This window comes from Microcaecilia unicolor, chromosome 1 (assembly GCF_901765095.1).
Source record: "Microcaecilia unicolor chromosome 1, aMicUni1.1, whole genome shotgun sequence".
In the NCBI taxonomy this organism is placed as follows: Eukaryota; Metazoa; Chordata; class Amphibia; order Gymnophiona; family Siphonopidae; genus Microcaecilia; species Microcaecilia unicolor.
In genome coordinates, this window is record NC_044031.1 from 455126186 (window position 1) to 455146365 (window position 20180).

The 20180-nt window shown below is 42.7% G+C and overlaps 1 protein-coding gene across 2 annotated transcripts in view; it reads right to left on the reverse strand.

Moving 5' to 3' along the window:
* Positions 1–20180, reverse strand: part of METTL4 (methyltransferase like 4) — a 118929-nt gene that overhangs the window by 48495 nt on the left and 50254 nt on the right. For both annotated transcript variants that reach the window (XM_030190117.1, XM_030190119.1), the window contains 2 exons: positions 19653–20028; positions 12779–12848 (listed from right to left, as the gene is read on the reverse strand). In XM_030190117.1, the coding sequence (XP_030045977.1) occupies positions 12779–12848; positions 19653–20028 (446 nt within the window). The remainder of the gene's footprint in view (positions 1–12778; positions 12849–19652; positions 20029–20180) is intronic.

Sequence of the window (20180 nt, forward strand, 5' to 3'; positions counted from 1 at the left end):
CCAGTAAGAGATCCGGCCCCTACAGACCAGGTAGATGCTCCAAATCAACTCGTTACCTGCATGACAGACAGCTGTCGGCAATGGTCACCTGTATGAAAGACACCTGTCCACAGACTCAGTGAATCAGTCAGACTCTAACCTCTACAAAATGGCCAAGAGCAAGGAGCTGTCTAAGGATGTCAGGGACAAGATCATACACCTGCACAAGGCTGGAATGGGCTACAAAACCATCAGTAAGACGCTGGGCGAGAAGGAGACAACTGTTGGTGCCATAGTAAGAAAATGGAAGAAGTACAAAATGACTGTCAATCGACAAAGATCTGGGGCTCCACGCAAAATCTCACCTCGTGGGGTATCCTTGATCATGAGGAAGGTTAGAAATCAGCCTACAACTACAAGGGGGGAACTTGTCAATGATCTCAAGGCAGCTGGGACCACTGTCACCACGAAAACCATTGGTAACACATTACGACATAACGGATTGCAATCCTGCAGTGCCCGCAAGGTCCCCCTGCTCCGGAAGGCACATGTGACGGCCCGTCTGAAGTTTGCCAGTGAACACCTGGATGATGCCGAGAGTGATTGGGAGAAGGTGCTGTGGTCAGATGAGACAAAAATTGAGCTCTTTGGCATGAACTCAACTCGCCGTGTTTGGAGGAAGAGAATGCTGCCTATGACCCAAAGAACACCGTCCCCACTGTCAAGCATGGAGGTGGAAATGTTATGTTTTGGGGGTGTTTCTCTGCTAAGGGCACAGGACTACTTCACCGCATCAATGGGAGAATGGATGGGGCCATGTACCGTACAATTCTGAGTGACAACCTCCTTCCCTCCGCCAGGGCCTTAAAAATGGGTCGTGGCTGGGTCTTCCAGCACGACAATGACCCAAAACATACAGCCAAGGCAACAAAGGAGTGGCTCAGGAAGAAGCACATTAGGGTCATGGAGTGGCCTAGCCAGTCACCAGACCTTAATCCCATTGAAAACTTATGGAGGGAGCTGAAGCTGCGAGTTGCCAAGCGACAGCCCAGAACTCTTAATGATTTAGAGATGATCTGCAAAGAGGAGTGGACCAAAATTCCTCCTGACATGTGTGCAAACCTCATCATCAACTACAGAAGACGTCTGACCGCTGTGCTTGCCAACAAGGGTTTTGCCACCAAGTATTAGGTCTTGTTTGCCAGAGGGATCAAATACTTATTTCCCTCTGCAGAATGCAAATAAATTCATATACTTTCCACAATGTGATTTTCCGGATTTAATTTGTGATGTGCTATCTCTCACTGTTACCAATAACCTACCCTTCAATTATGGGCTGCTCATGTCTTTGTCAGTGGGCAAACTTACAAAATCAGCAAGGGATCAAATACTTATTTCCCCCACTGTATGTACTAGCAAATCCATATGTATTACATCCAGCTGACAAATTCTCTTGGCTCGAACCCTCGTAGTCTGCCACACTGAACTCTCTCCTCAAAGTGCCTTCACCTCCAACCCCCCCCCCCCCCCCCCCCCTTCACTTTCCCCCCAGACTCTGGCTGAGTTCTTTCATGATAAGGTTCACAAGATTAAACTTGAATTCTCAACCAGGTCACCTCCACCTCTCCTTCCCTTAGTCCATTCTCTCAACCCTCCAACCCCTGCCTCCTTTTCTTCCTTTTCTGAAATCACTGAAGAGGAAACTACACATCTTCTTTCCTCCTCAAAACTAACTACCTGTTCCTCTGATCCTATTCCCACCCATCTACTTAACACTATCTCTCCTACTGTCATCCCATTTATCTGTCATATCCTCAATCTTTCACTGTCCACTGCGACTGTTCCTGATGCTTTCAAACATGCCGTAGTCATACCACTCCTTAAAAAACCTTCATTGGACCTGTCCTTCCAACTATCGGCCCATCTCCCTCCTCCCTTTCCTATCCAAGATACTTGAACGTGCTGTTCACTGCCGTTGCCTTGACTTTCTTTCATCTCAAGCTATTCTTGATCCACTTCAATCTGGCTTTCACCCCCTTCATTCAACTGAAACAGCGTTTGCTAAAGTCTCCAATGATCTGTTCCTGGCCGGATCCAAAGGTCTCTATTCTATCCTCATCCTTCTCGATCTATCTGCTGCTTTTGACACTGTTGATCACAGCCTACTCCTTGATACGCTGTCCTCACTTGGATTTCAGGGCTCTGTTCTTTCCTGGTTTTCTTCTTATCTCTCCCAGCGTATCTTTAGTGGATCCTCCTCTACTTCTATCCCACTGTCAGTTGGTGTACCTCAAGGATCTGTCCTGGGACCTCTTCTTTTCTCCATCTATACTTCTTCCCTTGGTACTCTGATCTCATCCCATGGTTTTCAGTATCATCTTTACGCTGATGACTCCCAGATCTACCTCTCCACACCAGAAATCTCAGCCGAAATCCAAGCCAAAGTATCAGCCTGCCTGTCTGACATTGCTGCCTGGATGTCTCAGCGCCATCTGAAACTAAACATGACCAAGACTGAGCTACTTATCTTTCCCCCTAAACCAACCTCTCCTCCTCCCCCATTCTCTATTTCTGTAGATAACACTTTCATCCTTCCTGTCTCATCAGCTTGTAACCTTGGGGTCATCTTTGACTCCTCCCTCTCCTTCTCTGCACATATTCAACAGACTGCTAAAACCTGTCATTTCTTTCTCTATAATATCAACAAAATTTGCCTGTTCCTTTCGAGCACACTACCAGAACCCTCATCCACACTCTTATCACCTCTCGCTTAAGACTATTGCAACTTGCTTCTCACAGGGCTCCCACTTAGCCATCTCTCTCCTCTTCAATCTGTTCAAAATTCTGCTGCACGACTAATATTCCGCCAGTGTCGTTATGCTCATATTAGAACTCTCCTCAAATCACTTCACTGGCTTCCTATCCGTTTCCGCATACAGTTCAAACTCCTCTTATTGACTTATAAGTGCATTCATTCTGCAGCTCCTCAGTACCTCTCCACTCTCATCTCTCCCTACATTCCTCCTCGGTAACTCCGTTCACTGGGTAAATCTCTCTTATCTGCACCCGTCTCCTCCACTGCTAACTCCAGACTCCGTTCCTTTTATCTTGCTGCACCTTATGCCTGGAATAGACTTCCTGAGCCGGTACGTCAAGCTCCATCTCTGGCCGTTTTCAAATCTAAGCTAAAAGCCCACCTTTTAGATGCTGCTTTTAACTCCTAACCCTTGTTCACTTGATCAGAACCCTTATTTTATCATCCTCACTTTAATATTCCCTTATCTCTTGTTTGTCCTGTTTGTCTGTCCTAATTAGATTGTAAGCTCTGTCGAGCAGGGACTGTCTCTTCATGTTCAAGTGTACAGCGCTGCGTACGTCTAGTAGCGCTATAGAAATGATAAGTAGTAGTAGTAATGTATTTGCCAACATTCTTCTGCACATTTACAACACACTACACATTTGGCAAAGCCTTTTTTAAAATACTGGGAAATGTGAACGTCTCATTTCCCGTGCAGAGCCTTTGCAAAATAGGGCTTCCCGTTCAATAGTTACACTATAAGTTGTTTTACCTTTAACACATTTTGAGTTGGTTCCTTATAGTTTTGAGAACTTGATGGATCATTTATCATATTTTGTCTTAAGTTTGTTTGTTTATAACAAAATGTGTTTTTTAAATGTCCTTTCCATTTCAAGAATTGTTTTCTGGGTTTTTATTTGTTATATTTCAAAAAAGAAAAGAACTTAAAAAAAAAATCAAACAAAGAGTAAATGACAGAAAAGGCTGAACTATCAATATGCTAGCATTCCTAGAGACCATTCAATACCATCATCTCAGAGGATCCCGAATGTAGACATCAGAGATATCCCGATATGCAATTCCCCCAAAGCAGATATCTCATACTCAAATCTGAGGTCTATATCAGTGTTTTCCAAGTCCAGTCCTGGAGTACCCCTTGCCAGTCAGATTTTCAGGATATCCACAATGAATATACATGAACTTGATTTGCATACACTGCCTCCATTATATGGAAATCTCTTTCATGCATATTCATTGTGGATATCCTGAAAACCTGACTAGCAAGGGGTACTCCAGGACCAGACTTTGGAAACACTGGTCTATATAAAGGGACAAAAGTCTAAAGCAGGCTTATCCAAGTTCAGTTCTCGAGGGCTGCAAGCTGACCAGGTTTTCAGGATATCCCTGATGAATATGCATGAGAGAGATCTGAATACAATGGATGTAGTAGGCATGCAAATCTTTCTTATGCATATTCATTAGGGATATCCTGAAAACCTACCCTGTTTGCAGCCCTCGAGAACTGAGCTTGAATAAGTCTGGTCTAAAGCTAGTTTCAATGTGGGTATTTGTAAGAACACTGATAATTACAGAGGCAATCTTCAGACCACCACAAGGTTTGTGGGCCTCATTGATATTATTCTGGTACACCTGAAACCCAATTTTCAAAGGGTAACATCACATGGGGCTCCTGTTTTGGCACATGCACTTGTACCTACTTTAAAGCAGGTGCAGATATATGACAAGGGTACACACTGAGCCTTCAAAATGGAAAGCTCTACACATACCTTTCTTCTCTTGATCTCCTTCTGCTTGGTTTGGTTGATGGGTAAAAGTATGCCCACAGTGAACAACAGATCCATCTTTACCAGCTTGAGGGGCCAAATTTCAAAGGGGGTTTTCCTGTGGGTAAACTCCTATTGGCAGAAATTCCTTTGAAAACTAGTTAGCTATACACAAAGGGGGCAATTATATAACTAGGAGCCACAATGTAGGTGCCTCGATGCTGTGTGCTGAGCACAAATTCTATAAAGGTATCTGGACACCAAGATGCTGTCATAAAATACAAGTATAAGTCAACATCAACATGCCTACATTTTGGCATGCCCACTTATGCCATGTCAATGGCAGGTGTAAATGGATGTGCCTAAGTGCGACAACCTACATGCATAACTTATAGTATTCTATATGTTACAAGCATAAGGTGGAGATACGCCCATGCCCCTCCCACGCTCCATCTGTGCATACGTCACCTTGGAATTACAAACTAAAGTACTTTTGTGCTCCCAGTTATAGAATCGCCCTGCCCGTGTATATTTTATGAACTTTTTCTTTGTTTTTCACCTCAGTTTTCTTCCCTTATCATTTTGTATTTGTCCTTTCTACACAGAGATACTACCCAGGCCTGAAGTCATAACTATGATGAGCAAGAGAGTAAACTGTTCAAGAAGCAAAGGTCTCAGGAACAAAAAAATGACTAAAATGGAAATATGGGCAAGGATGCAGATAAAAATCCAGGAAGAGAGTTGCTATTTTCCTACCATCTAGACTGGGGAAGAGGTGAGAGAAAAAGATGACTGGGGATCAAAGTGGTGTACATGGAACAAGAGGAATCAAATGTGGTTGCGGTGCACATATTCACTTGCTTATCCTGGGAACTGAAATTCCTAGTTTTGGCTCTGTCAACTCAGGATACCTTCATCGGCCCGAAGAGTGCCTCTCCAAGGCCTATCCTCTGCACCACTTAGCTGGCAGGTGCTACCACAGAACTGGAAATTATCTTCTTACACACTCCTAGCTTAAAAGTACCACATCTGTGGAATACTCTGACTGGAGAGAGGATTCTAGCTCAGATTCCCTGTTCTGCAGCACTGAGCCACAGGCAATTTAGTTTCAAATGAACTTTTGAAGATTTTTACAGCTCTCTGCTCGAGGTTTAAAGCCATGGTATATAAAATGTTCAAATGATTTAGTTTAACAGGTATGTATAATTTGATTTTGAACAAAATACCTAGCCTGCAGATATATGAGGACCCTTTATTAAAATGTGTTCTGCTCACAGAGATGTTGATATTTAGAGGAATGGACTCTTTACTGCTATAAACACTGTTGACAAGGTTCTAGTATAGCTTAGAGGCTTGCAGGTCTGGTGGATATTATTTTATGTTGCTCTTAAATGTCAAGAACCTTGCATTACCCACTTTATCAACCCTGATAGAGTTATTTTTAAAGATTAGGGAACCTACCTGAAATAACTAGGTGGCAATTCCTCCAAACAGCTATCCAAGCAGACCTACTCCACCTATCCGAGAGCTTCTCAAACTGCGGGTCAGGACCCCATTTAGGGTCACAAAACCCACATTTGGAGACATGACTGGGTGGGCTCTCCATAGGCACATCATTCTACACCACTGGATGGGGGGGATCACATAATTTTATTTGGCTGCTGTCATGGGGTCATGGCCACAGAAAGATTGACTGTGTCTGTTTGTAACACTTGTCTCATTTACCATTCTTTTTGATGTACCAAATACTGTCTCCCCTTCACTTCAAATTGAAACAACTTCATTGGTTACCTGTGAAATATCGAGGGCAGCATAAAGTTTTGAGTATAATTCAGCAAGTAATACATGGTAAAATGCCTTGGTATTTTGGCCAAGTTTTCACTCTGTCTACATCAGGAATGTCTTTCTCAAAATGTCTGAGATTGCAATTGGTATCTTCTGTACATTATGTCTTTACTCGGATTTCTGCTTTTTCTATAGCAGGAACGTTAATGTGGAATACCTTGCCAGGTCAGCTTCGCTTAACTACTAGTTTCCAGCAATTTAAGAAATTATTAAAAACATTGCTTTTTTGTTCAAGCATACTACTGATATATTGCAGTTTTGGCAGATTCTCTCCGGTGGTGGTCATTTTGGGCACATAAAAAAACAAGTCCAAGAACACCGCCGGAGAGAATCGGGGATCGGGACGTGTGAGGACGTCCAAATCAAAACTACTTGGACGTCCTTTTTGATTATGCCCCTCCAGGTCTCTCTCAGCCAATCACAGCGCGTTTAGCTGTCATGTCAGCTAAACGCGCTGTGATTGGCTGAGAGAGACCTGGAGGGGCATAATCGAAAGGGACATCCAAATAGTTTTGATTTGGACGTCCTCGCACGTCCCGATCCCCGATTCTCTCCGGTGGTGGTCATTTCAGGTATGTAAGAAAAGCATGTCCAAAAAGGACGCCCATCACAAAATCTGAAGAAAAAAAACCGTCCAAGTGCTCGTCAGGGACGTCCTTTTTTTTTTTTTTTAGAGTGACGTGTACGAAACCGTCTTTGGCACGCGCAGAGCAGCCAGCATAATGATTGGCTGCTCTGCGCATGCTCAGCTGGCCGACTGGCTTCCTCTGCTTAGGAAGGAAATCGCGTGCAAATGAGTTAACAGCGAGCAGCTCATTTGCATGCTATTTCCTTCATGCATGCCCGTTTTTTATCGATTCGCTAAGGGATCGGTAAGGGAAGGGCTCTTTCCATACAGTTAGTCCATCTGGCTGTTGGGCACCAGCATTTATACCAAGTTTCAGCAGGCGTGTCTGGCACCTAAAGTTAGGAGCAGGAATTGGCGCTAGGCGCGATTCTTATAAAGGGCATGTGCACTTTACAGAATCATGCCTACTGCCAATTTAAATTTGAGCACCATTTATAGAATTCCCCCCTTATGTGCACAAACACTTTTTTGCATGCACGAACTGATTGCATGTGTCTACATTAATTCATAGGTACATGCACATACAAACAATTCAAGCACACTTTAAATTTTTAGCTGTTCATATGAACTGAATGCACACTCATGAATGCACATCCTAGTGGCTCATGCACAGTTCAGTTACCCATTATGCACCTCATATGGAAGCTACACTTGTATAGCACAGAACCTTCTACAAACTGATCTCCTCCTTTCTGTGACTACAGCAGCCTTCCAGGACTACCATCCCCAGTGTTTTCCCACTGACTGGCTAGTATCACTGGAAACAGGCAGGACAGGCTCATTTACATAGGGGTAAGAGAGTTGCGAAAAGAAATTTAAACGCTGAAAAATGTCAACCTGTTCTTCTCACTTACAAACATACTGCTAAGATCTGTAGAATCCTGACAAAAAGTAAGTTTCCTCCTGAATCCTGAGCACGTATGACAGAACACCCACCTCCCCACAAAACATGTTGGCCTTAAGTATTTATCTAGTTTGCTTATGCCTTAATCTGACCCTGACCATGACGACAGCAAGAAGTTGGCAGTGCACATAGTAGCTCTTAAGACAGCTGTATGATTCAGTCAGCAGGTTTCACATTTAACAACAAAAAAATGAACTAACCATCTGAGGCCAAGATGCACAAAGTCCTCGTTAGAACCGTTCCGTACCGAATTCCATAACGAATCGGTATGGAACGACTATGCACGAAGGATAGGGAATGCAAATGAGCTGTTCGTTGCAGCTCACTTGCATTCACTAACCCTTCGTTAAACCGTCGCAAAATTGGCTTGTAGAGCATGCGCAGAGCAGCCAAGCGTTATGCTGGCTGCTCTGCGCATGCTAAGGATGTAAGAATAAAAAAACAAACAAACACGTCCTTTATGGACGTCCTTGCCCCTACCCGCCCGCCCGAGGTCGCCGCTGCTCCCCGCTCCCCCCTGCATTAAAGTCATAGCTTTAGGCTGCCCCGGCCCCCCTCCCTTCCTCCCTTCCTCTCTTTCTCCTCAGCTCCGCCTCCTGCCATCCTCTGCCCCGTACCCAGCCCCTGCCGCCCCCCCCGAGGTCGTCACCGCCGCACCTCCCCTCCACCGGGCTCCCCTCCGTCTTACCGGGCCCTCGTAGCCCCTCTCACCTCAGTGTGAAGGCGCTGCACAGGCAAGAAGAACAGCTGATCGCCTCTTTGCCGAGTCTTCGGACGTTTACTTACATCAGACGAGGGCGGGCCCAGGAGGAAAGGAGGGACGTCCGAAGAGGTGAGAGGCGCTGCGAGGGCTTGGTAAGACTGAGGGGGCCCGGTGGAGGGGGGGAGCGGCAGCAACGACCTCAGGGGGGCGGTGGGGGCGGGGCACGGGGGTGGAGGATGGCGGGAGGTGGAGCTGAGGAGAAAGAGAGAGAGGAAGGGAGGGGGACCGGGCCAGCCTAAAGCTATGACTTTAATGCAGGGGGGAGCGGGGAGCAGCGGCGACCTCGGGCGGGGGGGGGGGGGGGGGGGGAGCAAGGCCGTCGATAAAGGACGCTCCCAGGGCAAGCGGAAAACTTTAGTGCATCTCATTTCAATAGGGTTCTACACAGTTTGCTCATCTGCATTCCGTTTTCGTTTGCTGCTACTGTCGTCGGAAATTGGGCTTTAATGCATGCCAGGGTAGGAAAACTGTTCATTAAAGGCTCGTTAAAGCCTTGTTTAGTTTAGTGCATCTTGCCCCGAATCACTAAAAGGTGGCCCATCAGTGACAAGGATTTATTTCCAATCTCTGTGGCTGTGTACATTGTGTATCTATGTAGTGTGTTTCTTTCCGTAGGGAATATGTGTGTCTCTGACTGGAGCCTGAAAAACAGTTTGCTATGCTTCACTGTATCAAGTTTGTATGCTGTAGAAGCAGGAGCTTTCTCTTCCATAGAAATGCACTGGGCCATTTTTCAGGGGAACATCTTTCTCTGGAAAAGTGTAACTAGTCCCCCCCCCCAGACAGGGTTATTTCCCAGAGATGTGGTCTCAGGACAGCGATGTTATAGTCGTGGCTGCTGTCAGAAAACACACTCAGGACTAGGGGACTAGTGCAGGATACTATCCTCGTCTTCCACCCTCAAAGGACGGAAGAGGAATTAAAACTAAAGTTCAGGATTTTTCTGATAAAGGAGAACAAACTTAGTTTCCCATGTTGTTTAAACAGTTTTAATTTAATCACTGAAGCATTTAAAACGGACATAAACTCAACTCTCTTGTACAGTTAATCAAACTTTGCTTAAAACTCTATAACCAAACATATAATACTTTTTTTTATTATTAAAATAATTTTTTATCTTCCTACAGATAAATCAAACATCTACTTGTATCCAGCTCACAGTCAGATAAGTGTCTCTTTCTTTAACCTTTTCCTTGGGAGATGTAAATGTTATTGTGTATCATTCACGTGAGTATAGTTTGACAAGAATTTGATTCTTTGCTTTGCTCTCTTTTCAGGTTTTCAGCCAATTTTCTTTGCCATGGACTTTGGGTAAGTATCTCTTTTTTTTATTTATTTTCTTTCATGTATTTCTGTGTATATTTCTTTCCTATTATGTTTCTTGTTCAGTGTATACAGTTACTTAGCTGTAGAAGTTTTGTTTCTTTCTCTTCCCGGCCTTGCTTGCGTTGGAGCTCGTGAGTTGTCCGGTTTTCTTCACTTTTTCTATGGTCTTCCTCCTTCACCTCTCTCTTAATTAAAATAATTGGAAGGAAAACCTTACTCTTCCTACTTTCTTCTTTTAACAATCTTTATCAGGGAGTGCTGTCAACAGCGGAACTGTGGGCTCTATTTAAGTAAAATCAATATAAATAAATGGCCCTTACTTTCCAGCGCCTATGCTATTGATTTCTTTTCCCTACTTATTCAGAGAGAGATTGACCGTCCCTTTCACACAATTACTCTTTCACATTTCTCAATCACTGTTATTCAAACTCCCATTTGTCAATTTTCTTTAAACTATGACTCTACTTTCCTTGAATTATTCCTTAAATTTATCCCTAAAACCTTACCCAAATACACCTTAAGCTACTATTACTATTACCCCAATAACCCCTTATTAACCAATTCCACTTAACTCCTACCTTATACCCCAGTTCATACAAACCTAACAAAATTTTAAAACTTATACTATAAATCACACCTTCCTTACACACCTTACTTTCATTCACCATCAATCACCAGAAACTTTCCCCAAAATCCTAACTTTTACCCTTAAAACCCTCCTCTCACTACCAGCACCTCCTCAACACCTCCACTCTCTCTGATCAACAATCTCACTCTGACCAACTGCAACTCCCCGGTTGCCTTGGTCACCAGCCTTGGCTTGCGTTCCAAACCAGCCTTGGCTTGCGTTCCAAGACCCTTCCAGCCAATCCCTGACTAGTACCAAGATTCCAATCTCCACTGCTGACCAGCGGAATTCTGGCCAGCAGTGCAAAATCCCCATTTTAACCCCATAGAAACTAATGGAAAAGTAATAAAATTAAATAAAAACCCTATAAAACTATATCCAAATCACCCCAAAATTTCTACACCAATTAAACTTCCCATTCCCTATTAAATCCTGCTTTTAAAATTTAAAAATACCACTTTTTACAGTCCGCCCGCAATTATCTCTCCTAAACCCCCCTCAAAAATCCCAAAATAATTTGAAACCCACTCTAAAAATTCAATCCCCCTCCCCTCTACCTGCTACGTCGAATTTAAAATTTTACCATGTAATTAACCCCTTAAAACCCACACTACACCAGAACACCCCAAAAAAATATTAAAATTTAAAATGTAACCCCCCACAAAAATAAAGAAAAATACCCTGAACCCAAATATGCAAATAGAATTTAAAACCAATAAACCCCTGATTTTTAAAAAATAAAAAACCCAATTTATGCAAATTTAAAATTAACCAATCAAAATTCCGGGCCAAACGACCCTTTACCTTGTTCCCAATTTTCCCCTCACTTGATCCCAACCAACGGATCCGGTCCCGCTGGTCCTGGGCCAAAAACGGAGCCATAAAAAAAATTTGCCCCAAAAACCGCGATTCTTCTGGAGCTCCGGCTTAAAAATCGAGACCCAGGCTTGTAGGCCTCGCCGGAGCTCCTAAAAAAAAACAGTTCGTGTGCGTGCGCGCACCCCCGTCATGCCTGTCGCGCTCCTCCCTCTGGCCAGGCAGGCCCCGCTCGCTACCCCCATCTAAAATGACGGCACTGCTCCTGCGCTCCTCTCTTCGCTCCCGGGGAGATGCCCAATCGTCCCCGGGAGCCCAAAAACAACGGCAGCGGTGCCCTTTTCAGCACTCCTCTCTCCCAATCCACCCCACAGACGGCCTGAACCCAGCCCCCCAAAACAGCGGCGCCGTACCGGAAGCACTGCTTCCCTTCACACAGCGCCCCCGGTTCCCCGGACAGCAACGCCGGCTCCGGGAACGCTGCCTTTTGCCGCGCTCCTTCCCGGAGCATCCCCAACACCCAGGACCACCACTGCCAGCTTGCTCCTGGGCCGGGAACATTCCCGGACCTTCCCAGCCTACCCCAGTGGCCCCCAAGACCCAGGTAAGTATTTTTTCCCCTTTTATTCCTTAACCCTGGTTACAAAAGCTTAAACCCCCGGATTGTATATATGGTGCACAAAACTAGGCACTGATATTTGGGCAATGATCCAGGATGTGCGCCTAACTAAAATAGATAATGAGCCAATTAGTGCCAATAACTGGGTGCTAACTGGCACGAATTTGAATTTGTGTGCACATCTTGCTTGCTATGTGCTATTCTATAACAATGTGCACCCACATTCCATAGCATGCAGCTCAAAAGGGGCTATTGTAGGTGTGTAAGGGGTGCATATCTGAATTTGTCATGGGAAGTAAAATATAAAGTTGGCTTAACTGCAATCCTTTACCAGATGTTCCAGAGGAAAAATATGCAACAAGTCCGATAGTATAACCTATATTAAAATTTATTCAGAACACCAGGATTTACTACTTTACTTTTGAGAAAGATGCCATGGAATTTTCATGCATAGAACACAAAGAATCTTAAGAGAGTTTAAAGGCATATCTGAAAGATGACACTTTCCACCCTATAGTACACCCTGGAATTCTGATTTAGTTCTGGCTCAAAAAGATGTGCACCTTTTACTAAGTTAAATATACCTTGTTGCTTTAAATATTGCTGGGCCAGTACTCAGAAAGACATAAAAGTTTTGCAAATAAAATAACTTTAATTTAATTGCTATTTAATTAAATATTAGAAGTCACCTCTTGCTTCTTTTCACTGATTTGTTCTGCCATGGAGGATCAAGGACAATGACATCATACTTTCTGTTACCTGGAATAAAACACAGTTTATGAAACAGCTCTCTTTGCCTTGCACAACCTTGCAAACCAATGAACTAAATCTAGGAAAAGCAGCACACATAGAGGGGTATAATTGAACGAAAACGTCTATCTCCATGGGCGTTTATCTCCGAGAACGGGTCCGTAAAGGGGCGGACCGAACTGTATTTTCGCAAAAAATAGACGTCCATGTTTTATTCGACAATTTGTGAGCTGGGCGTTTTTGTTTTTCAGCGATAATGGAAAATGAAAGCGCCCAGCTCAAAAACGAATAAATCCAAGGCATTTGTTCGTGGGAGGGGCCAGGATTCATAGTGCACTGGTCCCCCTCACATGCCAGGACACCAACCGGGCACCCTAGGGGGCACTTTTACAATAACAAAAAAAAGGTAAAAGAGCTCCCAGGTGCATAGCACCCTTCCCTTGTGTGTTGAGCCCCCCCAAATCCCCCTCAAAACCCACTGCCCACAAGTCTACACCATTATTATAGCCCTAAGGGGTGAAGGGGGCACCTACATGTGGGTACAGTGGGTTTGGGGGGGTTGGACGACTAATAAGCATTAAGCAGCACAATTGTAACAGGTAGGGGGGGATGGGCCTGGGTCCACCTGTCTGAAGTCCACTGCACCCCCTAACAACTGCTTCAGGGACCTGCATACTGCTGCCAGGGAGGTGGGTATGACATTTGATGGTGAAAATAAAAAGTTGTGAAACATCATTTTTTTGTGGTGGGAGGGGGTTAGTGACCACTGGGGGAGTCAGGGGAGGTCATCCCCGATTCCCTCCGATGGTCATCTGGTCATTTAGAGCACTTTTTTGGGACCTGTTCGTGTGAAAAAAGGGTCCAACAAAAGTGGCCTAAATGTTCGCTAAAAACGCCTTTATTTTTTCGATTATCGCCCTAACACGTACATCTCTCCTCGGCCGATAACCACGCCCCAGTTCCACCTTCGCCACACCCCCATCAACTTTGTCCGCATCCGCGACGTAGTGCAGTTGAAAACGTCCAAAATCGGCTTTCGATTATACCGATTTATTCGTTTTTGTGAGATAAACGTCTATCTCCTGATTTGGGTCGAAATCTAGGCGTTTTTCTCTTTCGATTATAAGGTGGATAGGCTAACAAAGAAGAGGTCACATATACCAAAAAGGAACAAGTGAGGAAAGTATGTGGAGAAATTATTTCCACTCTCATGAAGTCCATAATCTGGAGCAGAGATCAGGACAGTTTGAAAAGTACAATTCCTTAATCACTGTGTTACAGTGAATCAGCGTATGTTTGCTAAAGCTCAACTGGTTCTTACATAGAAATGTATTGGGGAAATTTTGTGGGGTTTCGTTTCTCTTTTTTCACCATACCCCGCAGCCACCATTACATACGGAAACTTTACTTCTACAGCATATGATCTTCCCCTAGTGGAGTAGCAAAATGGTTACAGTGTGTACTGAGAATCATGGAAGCCAGGGTTCAAATCTCACTGATGCTCTTCGTGATCTTGGGCAAATCATTTAACCCTTTACTGCCTTAGGTACAAACTTTGATTGTAAGTCTTCCTCCTTTCCTGTGACTAGTGCTTTGCTATTGGCTGGATCCTACCCATAGCCTCTGCTGCTATTTAATATGGTAACCAAGAAGGGCAGGCTTACTCATACACTGGTGAGGATTAAGAACTGAGGGTAGAGATATTAATTCAGAAAAATGTTAAACATATTAGCCATCCTTTTGAACACTACTAAACAAATATCCATTAAATCCTGAAAAAAAGCCAGACCTTCTAAGTACTGAACTCATTTCACAGGGCTCTCCTAAACATTTTAGTTAGTCAAACCGATGTGGTACACTGACCGCCAATCTACAATCGCATCTGTGCAGGAAGACGGAATTACAGAATTCTAAAGTAAACCTGAATTGACACGCCTAAATTTAGGTATGATCATTAACGCCAGGCCCTTGGCAGGCGTAAATGGGTGTGCCTAAGTGTGCCATGCAACTCATGTAACTTATACTATAAGTTAAAGGGGGAATTCTATAAACGCCACTCAAAAATCAGCACCAGAAAAAAATCAGTGATAAGCACTATTCTATGAAGGGCGCTCCAGGATGCACGCCCTTTAATGAATAGCGTTTAGAGCTGAGTTCCGCACCCAACTTATGGCATTTCGGTGCATAAATGACCCATAACACTGCGTACAAATTTTTAGAATGACCCTGAGCTGCTCATACCCTTACCCTGGCCATGTCCCCTTTTGAGTTGAGCGCTTATGGTATTTAGGAGTTCAGTGTTATAGAATAGTGTGTAGACAGATGCACGTGCAAATCCAAATTGGTGGCAATTATCTCCAAAAATGAATTGTTAAGGCCAATCCATAGTTAATGGATCATTAACTAACTTAGTTGTGTGCAAATCTTGGATCTGCACCAAATTTATGGCGCCATATATAGAATCCAGGCATAAATGTGTAAGTTGGAAACATACCCATGCCACTCCCATAAGTATATAAGTACATAAGTGTTGCCATACTAGGACAGACCGAAAGTCCATCAAGCCCAGCATCCTGTTTCCAACAGTGGCCAAACCAGGTTGCAAGTACCTGGCAAGATCCCAAAACAGTACAATTCTGACAGAAGAGGATATTTCTCTGGTAAATGAACATTATTTTGCTCTGTGCTTTGGGAACTTATGGATGAGGATTTAAAAGAGGAATTGTAGGTTATTGATAGGCAGAATAAAAATATTTTAAAAAAGCAAACTTTATCAACTAGTCTCCACATTCTTTCCCCGTAGTTTTCAAACTTGAACTTTGTACATTAGCATTAACAGATACCCTCTAGCAAGCAAAGCAGGACCTAGTTTAGTCTTCATTTATAGTCAGTTATTCTAATTAAGAGAACAAAGGAGGAGTGCTCTTACAGAGATTTAATTACATTTCATTACTTTCTAAGAAGAAAACACTAAATAAATCACACAATATACCATATAAGACTTTTTTTTATATTGGACTAATATCCTTAATACCTTAGCAAGTTTTAAATTATTGAAAAATTCAAAGATGAAGTCAGCAGTCTAGCAGCGAAAAGGGGAATACCCAGCCTTTTGCACCGAGTGTCACATGTACAAATTGTATTGTAATGATTGAGAGGATCAAATTGTGGGGTGGGGGTTGTGCTATATGTTAAAGAGGGAATAGAGTCCAATAAAATAAACATTCCACATGAAACAGATAGCAACGTGGAATCATTATGGTTAGAAATTCCATGTGTGAAGAGAAGGAGTAATCTTGTAGGGCTGTACTACCATCCGCAGGGACAGAAAGGACAGATGAATAAATGTTTATAGAGATTAGAAAAGCTGGCAAATTGGTCAACGCTATAATAGTGGGTGATTTCAATTACCCCAATATTGACTGGATGTTATATAAGGGAGTGCCAGAGAGATAAAATTTCTAGATGTAATACACAACTGCTTCTTGGAGCAACTGGTCCAGTAACTGACAAGAGGGGGAGCCATTTTGGATATGGTCCTTGGTAGCGTACAGGGCATAGTGCAAGAGGTGGCAGTGTTGGGTCCCCTGGGAAAGTGATCATAATATGATCAAGTTTGAGCTACTACTGTAGCTGCATTTATTTTTCGAAAGGGCGACTATAATAAAATGAGGAAAATGGTTAAAAAGGAAATAAAAAGATCAGCTGCTAAGGTTAGGACACTAAATCAGGTGTGGACGTTATTCAAAATACAATCTTGGAAGCCCAGTCCAGATGCATTCCACATATTTGCAAAGGTGGAAAGAAGAGAAAACGACAGCAAGTATGGTTAAAAGGTGAAGTAAAAGAGGCTATTACAGTCAAAAGATTGTCCTTCAAAGAATGGAAAAAGAACCCAAATGAAGAAATTAAGAAGCAATATAAACAGTGGCAAGTCAGATGCAAAGCATTAATAAAGAAGACTAAAACAGTATATGAAGAGAAACTTGCCACAGAGGTTAAAACTCAAAGTAACAACTTTTTCAGGTAAATCAGAAGCAGAAAGACTGCTAGGAAATCTGTGAGATCATTCGATTATGAAGGAGCAAAAGGGGCACTCAGGGAGGACAAGGCTGTAGTGGGGAAACTGAATGAATTCATTGCTTCTGACTTTACAGAAGATGTAAGAGATCTGCATGTACTGGAAATGGTTATCAAGGGTGATGATGATGAGGAACTGAAAGAAATATCGGTGAAATTGACAAATTAAACAGTAGTAAATCACCTGGACTGAAAGGCATACATCCAAGGGTACACAAAGAACTCAAGCATGAAATTGCTGATCTGCTGTTAGTAATATGTAACATGTCGTTAAAATAGTCTGTAGTACCTAAAGATTGGAGGGTGTCCATCGCGACGTCAATTTTTTAAAAAGTGTTCTAAGGGTGATCTGGAAAATTACAGACTGGTATGCCTGATGTCAGTGCCGGGCAAAATAGTGGAAACTATTATAAAGAATAAAATTACACAGCACACAAACATGGTTTAATGGGACATTGTCAGTATGGGTTCAGCCAAGGGAAGTCTTGCCTCACCAATCTGCTTAATTTCTTTGAAGGTGTGAATAAACATGTGGATAATGGTGAGCCGGTTGATTTAGCATATCTACATTTTCAGAAAGCTTTTGATGAAGTTTCTCATGAGAGACTCCTGAGAAAAATAAAGAGTCTCGGGATAGAAAGCAAGGTTCTGGTATGGATTAGGAATTGGTTACTGGACAGAAAACAGAGGGTAGGGTTAAATGGTCATTTTTCTCAATGGAGGGGGGTAAATAGTGGAGTGCTGCAGCGATATGTACTGGGATCGGTACTATTTAACACATAAATGATATGGAAATCAGAATGACAAGTGAGGTGATTAAATTTACAGATTATACAAAAGTATTCAAGGTTGTTAAAACACGTGCAGACTGAAATATTGTAGGAAGACCTTAGAAAATTGGAAGATTGAGCATCCAAATGGCAGATGAAATTTAATGTGGACAAATGCAAGGTGATGCACATTGGACAGAATAATCCGAATCATAGTTACCTGATGCTAAGGTCCACCTTGGGGGTCAGAGCTCAAGAAAAAGATCTGAGTGTTCTTGTAGATAATACGCTGAAATCTTCTGCTGAGTGTGTGGCGGTGGCAAAAAACAGGATGCTAGGAATTATTAGGAAAGGGATGGTGAATAAGACCATGAATACTATAATGCATCTGTATCGCTCCATGGTGTGACCTCACCTTGAGCACTGCATTCAGTTCTGGTCACCATACCTCAAAAAAGATACAACGGAATTAGAAAAGGTTCAAAGAAGAGTGACCAAAATGATAATAGGGATGGAATTCCTCTCATATGAGGAAAGGCTAAAGAGGTTACCGATGAAGGGAGGAGATAACACTGAGGTCTACAAAACCCTGAGTGGAATTAAATCGATGTTTTACTCATTGAAAAGTACAACGATACATTGTATGAGCAGTATCGGGATAAGGTTCATTCACCACCAAGATAGGGAGGGGAGGAAAGGGGGGGTATAGTTGGGGGGAAAGGGAATTCTTCTTTATGAAGTTGTGTATCTATATTTGGATTTTGATGTAATTAGATATGTTATTAATAAAACTTCTAATTAAAAAAAAAAAGAAAAGTACAACGATTAGGGGGAATTCAAGGAAGTTACATGAAAATACTTTTAAAACAAATAGAAGGAAATATTTTTTCACTCAACGAATAGTTAAGCTCTGGAACTCTTTGCTGGAGGATGTGGTAACAGCAATTAGCGTACCTGGGTGTAAAAAAGGTTTGGATAAGTTCCTGGCAGAAACGTCCATAGTCTGCTATTGAGACAGACTTGGATAAGCAATTGCTTGCCCCGGGATTAGTAGCATGGAATGTTGCTGCTAATTGGGTTTCTGCCAGGTACTTGTGACCTGGCTTTGGCCACTGTTTGGAAACAGAATACTGGGCTAGATGGACCATTGGTGTGACCCAATATGGCTACTCGTGTTCTTATGCTGCTTATCCTAGAAATAAGCAGTGGATTTTCTTTTAGGAAGCTAGCCAAACCTTTTTTAAACCATGCTAAAATAACTGCTTTTACCACATTCTCTGGCAACGAATTCCAGAGTTTAATTACACGTTGAAAGAAGAAATATTTTCTCCAATTTGTTTTAAATGTACTACTCTGTAGCTTCATTGCATGCCCCCTAGTCCTAGTATTTTTGGAAAGAGATTCACGTCTACCCGTTCCACTCCACTGCTTATTTTATAGACCTTGATAGTGCTGCTGAATATCAGCACTAACTAGTCAAAGCAAAACCAGATATTTTGTGGATGGTCCTGCAGTTACGTGCAAATATTCATTACTTAAATGCATAAGTTAACTGGATAAATAGACCGTATTATAGACCTATCTTTGTCCAGTTTAACATATGTAGTTAAGTGCTGAATATCTCATTTAACCTAATATGTGATAGTTGGCTGCACAAACCTCAATATTCAATGCTGGTGCCCAGACATGGCCCAGGCATAACACTGGTGGCAGCCAAAAAACGCTGACTACTGATGCTGAATATTTACCCCAAAGAGACTTTCTATTTGCTGTCAATTTGTTTACCTATATTTACTTTGCATGTACATTTTTGAAGAACAAAAAAGAGACATTGTTTTGTGTATTGACCCAAATATTTGGGCCTCCATCAAAATTAGTCATGCAGTAGGGTGTTCATAAGCATCTTGGTGGCCTTGTGAACAGCCTCATGCTGTGGTCCAGGACTTATAGACAGAATACTTACTCTGTAGAAGAGGTTGCATGCAGGATATATCAGATAAAAGGAAGCTGCTTTTTGGTGGCAGCAAATACTTTTGTCCCATCAGAGTTATTATCATGGTCCAGTCCGTGTTGTTTTCTGTGATGTGTGATAGCAGCTCCAGGTCAGAGTTGGATAACCTTTTCACTTCCTCCATCACCAGAGTTGGGAGTTCATGTTCATTCAGTGAATGCAAGTGCTTTGACATTTCACACAACTCAGCTAACCTACAGCAATCATTCAACTCTGTTGGAACGCTCTTGCTATAATTTTCTTTTTTCCCAGAAAGGGGATGAAGAAAACCCTTGTTAAGTCCCTCCTGGATCAAAGACATGGAACCATCCTTTATCAGCCCACTGATCTAGAAAGTAATAAAAGACAAAAAAGGAGAAAGAGAACTATGTAAATGCATATCTGTGCATGGAGTCTGAATTAAAATGTTGATCATGTCTGGTTTATAACAAGCTGGCAGACTGAGGCCAAAATTCCCATCAAACATTAAGATCATCTGAT